The sequence below is a fragment of the Gossypium hirsutum genome, chromosome D12, assembly GCF_007990345.1.
Source record: "Gossypium hirsutum isolate 1008001.06 chromosome D12, Gossypium_hirsutum_v2.1, whole genome shotgun sequence".
In the NCBI taxonomy this organism is placed as follows: domain Eukaryota; kingdom Viridiplantae; phylum Streptophyta; class Magnoliopsida; order Malvales; family Malvaceae; genus Gossypium; species Gossypium hirsutum.
The window spans coordinates 60,259,350-60,267,282 of NC_053448.1; the positions used below are offsets into that span (position 1 = coordinate 60,259,350).

A 7,933-nucleotide genomic window follows, 5' to 3' on the forward strand; every position below is an offset into this window, starting at 1 on the left:
GTTCTTTGTCCAGTTTTCAATCAAACCCACTCCTGTTGTCGCTTCTCTTAGTTTCTCAAAAGCTCCAATAATGTTCTGCCCCTTAAGTGACAATGACATTCCACAGCATTTCCATCTCACATGACACTACATACTTTTTAACACTCAAGATAAATCATTTTTATTCAACTATAAGTATATGTGACTGTGTTGGGCTGCATTGAATCATAAACATCATCTGTTAAAAGATGATTAAGATGAGACCAAGCAAGCTAAGTCTAGTCTCTGTGATCTTGTTTGTGCTTTTGTTTTCCCAGTGTGTTCTTTCGCAGCTTCGAGTCGGATTTTACAAAGATACATGCAGGGTAGTAGAATTCATTGTCAAAGAAGAAGTGGTGAAAGCCATCGTTAAAGATAGAGGATTAGCTGCAGCTCTTATGAGAATGCATTTCCATGATTGCTTTGTTAGGGTGAGTTTGGATGGTTGAGTCACTTTTACAACTTTACAAAACTAGATTAATTTCATCAGTTTATTTTGTATCATAGGGTTGTGATGCATCGATACTCCTCAATTCAACTCCGTCCAGCACAGCGGAGAAAGACTCTTTTGCTAATAACCCGAGTTTACGAGGATATGAAGTCATAGACAATGCAAAGGCTAGACTGGAAGTTGTTTGTAAAGGAGTAGTTTCCTGCGCTGACATAATTGCATTTGCAGCAAGGGACAGTATAGAGATGGTAAAAACACGTATGCTTTCATTATTTAAGCAACTAGAATTCAATAAACTTTTTTCTTTTCTTGTCGAATTTTTTTGCAAGCTGGAGGACTCGGCTATGATGTCCCTGCAGGAAGAAGAGATGGTAGAACTTCACTCGCCTCAGAGATAATAGGAAACTTACCTCCCCCAACCTTTAATGTCGACCAACTGACTCAAATGTTCGCAAATAAGGGATTTACACAAGAAGAAATGGTTACTGATACGGGGTTGCGCGCGGACCAAGATCGAGTTGCCAAGTCACGGGAAACTCCTACGAAAACCCTAAACAATTAGATCTGAAACGAAACAGAAAATTAAAAGATTAGATTTTTTTGAATTTTCAGATCTGAAATAAAATTCCCAAATCAGCAAAGAATCAAATTGAGAATAGAAATAAGTGTTAGGGTTCTTGAAACCCTCAAGGAGATTGTGATTCTGCCCAATTGTACACTAAGATAGTTTTCCCCAAATTTCGACAATCTAATTTCACCCAAAAAGAGTATGGAAAACCCTAGAAATTGGGGATTTTTGGGCTGATTCCTTAAGATAGAAAAAGGCTGAAAACACAATAAGAACAGAAAATAGATTAGATAATGATTCAGCACAAGTAGAAATAAAGAAAGAATTGACAGTAAGAAATTAAAAGATAAGTCCTAAGAAGCCTTGAAATCTCGAAAGATCTCACAACTCCCTTCAAACGGCTCTAATCTCCCCTCCAAAGAATATCAATGGCAAGAAGAAGGTTGAAGATGGCTCCCACAATCAAAAAGATTGTTAAAACAACTTCTAAAGAAAACTCAAGAGAAAATCCTTGAAGAACTCAAAGAAAATTCTGCTCTCAACAAATCTGAAATTTTCAATGTAATTGTAATGTAATGTAGGGTGGCTGGCCAAGCCATATAAATAGGCCTTTCAAATGTTTTCCTAATTTAATTAGAACACTAAAACTAAAACTAAAAAAACTCCTAATTATTTTAATATGGAAATTCGGCCAAGGGTCTTTTATTTGGGACTCTTGGACTGAATATAAAAATTTAAACTAAATAAAATAAATAAATAAATAAATAAAAATAAAACTTTACAACTTGGGCCACTTTGACAATTTGGCCTGATTTTCAACTAAGTATGGGTGGATTTCTTGATTGGGCTTGGAATCTTCTTATTGGGCCTCGCCTTCAAGAATTTGGGCTTTTGTGACTCGTATCATTCCCCCCTTCCTCAAAAAGATTCGTCCTCGAATCTGAAAAATCAAATGAACTCGACTTTCCTCTATCGAACGGGAGTAATGGCAATTGAGTCCACTGAAAAGAATAGCCATGAAATAGTAAATAGCAACACAAACATGCTTGTAGTCCAATTATAAGCATAATAGAACAGGTATAACGCAAGTGAATGGACAGATTCAGATTACCATGCAAACAATCTAATTTACTCACCACTGCCTCGTCAAATATTTGAAACAAAGATGGACATGTTTTAAGGCATTCAGTCGTCTCACATTGTTCCCACAAACCATGAATAAATTGCGAGTAATAAATCAAATGGTAAACATAATCGTCACAAGTAGGTATTTGAAAAGATTCACATGGTTCACAGAGTTGCATAATCATACCATGCATTAATCGACGGTCTATAGATTCACTCACACATGCATTATCAAAAACAAGAATCTTTTTATCAACCATCAAAACAGATAGATCATCAATAAATAAAATAGGACAGTCAAGCACGTTTCGATCTAAGTGTTCATCAACATGATCTTTATCACTATTCGAGGAGTACAAAAGTGTTTCAAAGGTTTCAAGCATCTTACCTCGATAAGCAGAAGAATAAGGGTCGATTTTACCTTTTTCATTTAAAACAAACCTTCGCTCATCGGGGGCATAGTGTAGTTGAATCTCCGTTGTTGAGTTAACCTTTGTCAAATGGAACTCAAACTTCATGTACAACCACATAAACTGTTTAAGGCACGAATATAAATTGAAAACAAATTTGAAAAATTTCGTTACCTTATTCTCCAAAACAGATTTGGACAAATTCGAGGATTTTACACAAGGTAAATCAAGAGAATAACAAATCACGCTTCTTTTCGTAATGACTTTATCAACCACAATCGAAGAGTAACAATTAATCGGATCAAAATGAGGGGATCTTTTAAGAACTAAGTCACCAAAAGTTTTATCAATAATTTTCAAATCTGCACTGGACTCGGTTTCTAAAATTTCCTTACCTTGCTTACCTTCGGGATCATGTAGTGTGATTTCATCTTTGCCTAAGTTGATCGTATGAAAGCGTCTTTCATTTGAGAGGTATTGAAGTTGAAAGTTATCTTTCGATCTTTCAAAAACCTGAAAAGTAGCAATACAAGAAAAATTCATATCTTGGTTAGTGGAAACATTCCTCACTAGCCTTTCCTCGTCTTTTTCTTTTGTTTCTTTTTCTAACTCATTTTCTCTTCTTTCTTCAACTTCTTTTTCAAATTTCTTTTCTGTTTCACATTCCTTTTCACTCTCAATCTCTTTTGCTCTTTTTCATTCTTTTTTTCTTTTTCCTCACTTGTTTTAACAGAATTTCTCAGTTTGATTTGGCCCTCATGGACTTGTTCCGGAGTGAGCGGCACTAAGGTAAGTTTCTTTCCTTGATGCTTGAAGGAATACCTATTGGTACGACCATCGTGAGTGACTTTTCGATCCAGTTGCCATGGTTCTCCTAGCAATAAATGGCAGGCTTGAATAGGTACTACGTCGCACACGACTTCGTCTTGATATTTACCGATAGAAAAGGCGATGCGCACTTGTTGAGTGACCTTAAATTGGCTTTCGTTGCTAAGCCCTTGTAGTTGATAAGGTCGTGGATGCTTGGTAGTGGTTAAGCAAAGCTTTTCCACCATCGTCGTGCTGGCTACGTTCGAGCAACTTTCACCATCAATAATAACTCTACAAAGCTTACCTTGGACATGGCAGCGAGTATGAAAGAGATGTTCTCGTTGCTGCTCGCTCTTTGGTTTTGCCAAAGAGGGTTGTCCACGATCATGAAGATCATAATCAGTTCTAGGGACACGCCGAGGAGCGCGCCTATGAGCAGGAGGCTGGTTATCCACATCGTCTTTAATTTGATCTCGATATTGAGGCTCTTGATTCAACCGCACCTCATTGATAGTAGCAGTCAACGCTCGAAGTGCAACAGCCTGTTCGTCCAACTGTTGTTGGAATTTTTTAAATATGTCACTAGTATTATCACCTGTAGACATTTTTTTTAAAACCTGCAAAACACTCAACACTCAAAAATAAAAGTTATCAAACCTCACCGTTAATCACTCAAAAAGAAAAAATCAAATTCTCAATGAGGTCGAATTCAATCTTGTGAGTTCTTTATCAGAGTTTATATCAACCAATTAGAGAGTGTGAACCAAACTACCAAAGAATCCTAATTTGCACTAGGATGCCAAAAACTGACGAGACACCAATTGATTCGTGTTGCACCGAGGAAGAAGTTGTGCACACGTTTAAATCCTACTAACACAAGAAACAAGAAGGTGTTAGATAACGTAAAGGAAGAATAAAGGTAAACAAATGAAAACCTACAGCTAAGAATCAATAAAAATTGCTGAAAACAGAAAACCCGAAAAACTGCGGAGTAACTTGACAACTTCGTTCAAGATGTTCCCGATCTCCAAAAATCACGAAATTAAATCTGGAGTGTCCTTATATATTTAATTTTTGATCTGGAAATTTTGGGCACCAAATTCAACCCGCTGAATCTTTTTTTTAAATTTTTATTGAATTTCGTCTTTTTTATTTTTTTGACTTTTTGACTGATTTTTTTGCAGGAATAATTTTTTTATATTCAATCACAGTGCCAAAAACATGTATGTAAAATTTCAGATCAATCGGACAACGTTTACCCACTCAAATGAATTTTTTTGAACAATTTTTCTGGGTAAAACTGTTGTTTATGCTTTAAAAAATAGAGATCAGTTTAGAAATCAACCAAGAACACCCAAAACGCCCAAAATCTGATACCAAATGATACGGGGTTGCGCGCGGACCAAGATCGAGTTGCCAAGTCACGGGAAACTCCTACGAAAACCCTAAACAATTAGATCTGAAACGAAACAGAAAATTAAAAGATTAGATTTTTTGAATTTTCAGATCTGAAATAAAATTCCCAAATCAGCAAAGAATCAAATTGAGAATAGAAATAAGTGTTAGGGTTCTTGAAACCCTCAAGGAGATTGTGATTCTGCCCAATTGTACACCAAGATAGTTTTCCCCAAATTTCGACAATCTAATTTCACCCAAAAAGAGTATGGAAAACCCTAGAAATTGGGGATTTTTGGGCTGATTCCTTAAGATAGAAAAAGGCTGAAAACACAATAAGAACAGAAAATAGATTAGATAATGATTCAGCACAAGTAGAAATAAAGAAAGAATTGACAGTAAGAAATTAAAAGATAAGTCCTAAGAAGCCTTGAAATCTCGAAAGATCTCACAACTCCCTTCAAACGGCTCTAATCTCCCCTCCAAAGAATATCAATGGCAAGAAGAAGGTTGAAGATGGCTCCCACAATCAAAAAGATTGTTAAAACAACTTCTAAAGAAAACTCAAGAGAAAATCCTTGAAGAACTCAAAGAAAATTCTGCTCTCAACAAATCTGAAATTTTCAATGTAATTGTAATGTAATGTAGGGTGGCTGGCCAAGCCATATAAATAGGCCTTTCAAATGTTTTCCTAATTTAATTAGAACACTAAAACTAAAACTAAAAAAAACTCCTAATTATTTTAATATGGAAATTCGGCCAAGGGTCTTTTATTTGGGACTCTTGGACTGAATATAAAAATTTAAACTAAATAAAATAAATAAATAAATAAATAAAAATAAAACTTTACAACTTGGGCCACTTTGACAATTTGGCCTGATTTTCAACTAAGTATGGGTGGATTTCTTGATTGGGCTTGGAATCTTCTTATTGGGCCTCGCCTTCAAGAATTTGGGCTTTTGTGACTCGTATCAGTTACTCTCTCAGGTAAGAATTTAGATTCAATCAATTAGACCATATATTGATGCTATATTAAATCAAACAACTCTATGATCAACAGGAGGACACACCCTTGGGCGGTCACACTGCAGTTCATTCAGTGACAGACTATACAATTTCAGTGGGACATTGAAGCAGGACGCAAGTTTAGATCCAACATATGCAGCCAAGTTGAAGCAGCAATGCCCTCAGGGTAGCACGGATCCTAACGTGGTGGTACCGATGACTTCAACTCCGAGCATTGCAGATGCTGGTTACTACATCGATATCCTAGCAAACCGAGGCTTGTTTACATCAGACCACACGCTGCTAACAAGTCCAGCTACAGCGAACCAAGTGGCTGAGAATGCAAAGAATCCTATACAGTGGAAGGTGAAATTCGCAACGGCAATGGTGAAGATGGGGCAGCTTGATGTCTTGACAGGATCCGAGGGAGAGATTCGAGCTAACTGTAGGGTGATCAATAGCTAGAGATTTGAACACATCAAATGTGTGATGATGAAGTTCAAAAAGTGAATTTGAAGCTTTTTAAAGCTGGATGTCATATAATTTGCAATAGTTAAAAGTCAAAAGCACCAAAATTTGGATTAGTTGAAAGCACTATGGTTGGTAAAATAGGATTATCAAGGAAAGTGACAACCATATTATCATTACAATGAACCCTTTTTCAATTTTGAATATTGCAGTGACACGCAGTCAAGGAAAACATTCTGGATACTTTTGCATGATAACTTGTCTACATTTTGACAAGAAAACATGAATAACTTTGGTTTAAATATTGAAGTAGGTGGTGAATTCTTTCCAGAAGCTTTAGTATCAGATGATATTTTATTACAAAATCATTAGTTTTCATTAAATAATCTGGGATAAAATTCATATTATTTAGAGTCCTGGCTTTCCCCCTTTGCTCCATTCAGCTTCTTAAAGAGATGATAAATTATATTTGCCCCGCAAAGATTTTAACTTTATAAAATTATCCTCATATCATTATTTTAAAATAATGTAACTTTATTTTTGGCCTCATAAAATTTTAATATAATCTATTTTTTAATTTAATGCAATAAATTTGGTAATATTTAAATATACAGGTTAATTTTATTTACATTTTTAATTAATCAAATGAATGTATGTACCTTAATTCTTTTTTTAGAAATATTTTTCAGTCCATGCAAAAATAAGATTACTTACTAAAATTTAGGTATTGTTTTTAATGGAAATATTGACTAAAACATTATATTTCACTAATATCAGTGTGACAACCCACATATACTTCAGGTTGGCATGATATTATTTACCTTATATGTCATATCAATAAATAATTTAAATTTTATAAAAATATTCAAAAGTTAAAAAAATTTAAAAAAAAACCATAAAAGTTAATAAAAATTCAAAAACAATAATATAAAGTACACATAAATTATTATGTGAAATGAAATATTAATCTAAAAATTATTTATTGATTTCTATTTGGAATTGAAATCTGTGACTTAAGCCTCGCTTTATTGCCCATCAACGACGCATACTAATGGAGTTTATGTTCGCTTTCATTCGTAAAAGTTAATTGCGATAAATCTTTAATATTTAGGTGCCCTTCGAATATAAATAGATGATGTGTTACTTACTGTATTATATATATTAATGAGAGAAAAAACAGAGCCCCCTTCATCTGCAACGTAGTTCCTGTGCGTTAGAGAGAGCGATGGAAAAAAAAGAAAGAGGTACAACGCTAATGAAGAATGGGGAAGTGGGTGGACCTTAACCCTGATATACTGTCTCTAATACTCCTCAGAATCCCAACTCACCAGAGGGTGTCAACCGCCTCTTTGGTCTGCAAGTCCCCGTTGTCATGTGTGTTGGATCCGTTCTTCTGGTCCGACATTGACCTTCTAGATTGGTACCGTCGCCACCCCTATCTGGAAATCAAATACGTTGATTCTACCGTCAGGAAGCTCATCCGTAGCAGCAAGGGCACCTTCCGCCGCCTATTTTCCTTCCGCCTTGGTGACGCCGGCTTCGCTTCATTGCTAACTGGTACTGCTATTACCACTCTGGTTCGTATCTTCTTCATGCATTATCTTTATAAAAAGTTTGGTTTTTGTTTGATGCTGTTTCCTTGTTTTCAGTGGAAGGTGTCTTAAAGTGTTGGAGATTCCCATG

General features: G+C 35.4%; 1 protein-coding gene across 1 annotated transcript; it reads left to right on the forward strand.

Annotated features, from left to right (window-relative positions):
- The first annotated feature begins 105 nt into the window (after positions 1-105).
- LOC107917138 (peroxidase 5) lies at positions 106-6,559 on the forward strand. Its single transcript, XM_016846523.2, has 5 exons — positions 106-449; positions 526-717; positions 798-951; positions 5,753-5,764; positions 5,838-6,559. The coding sequence occupies exons 1-5, from the start codon at positions 228-230 to the stop codon at positions 6,245-6,247; spliced, it is 990 nt and encodes a 329-aa protein (XP_016702012.2). The 5' UTR covers positions 106-227; the 3' UTR covers positions 6,248-6,559.
- Positions 6,560-7,933: the final 1,374 nt, after the last annotated feature.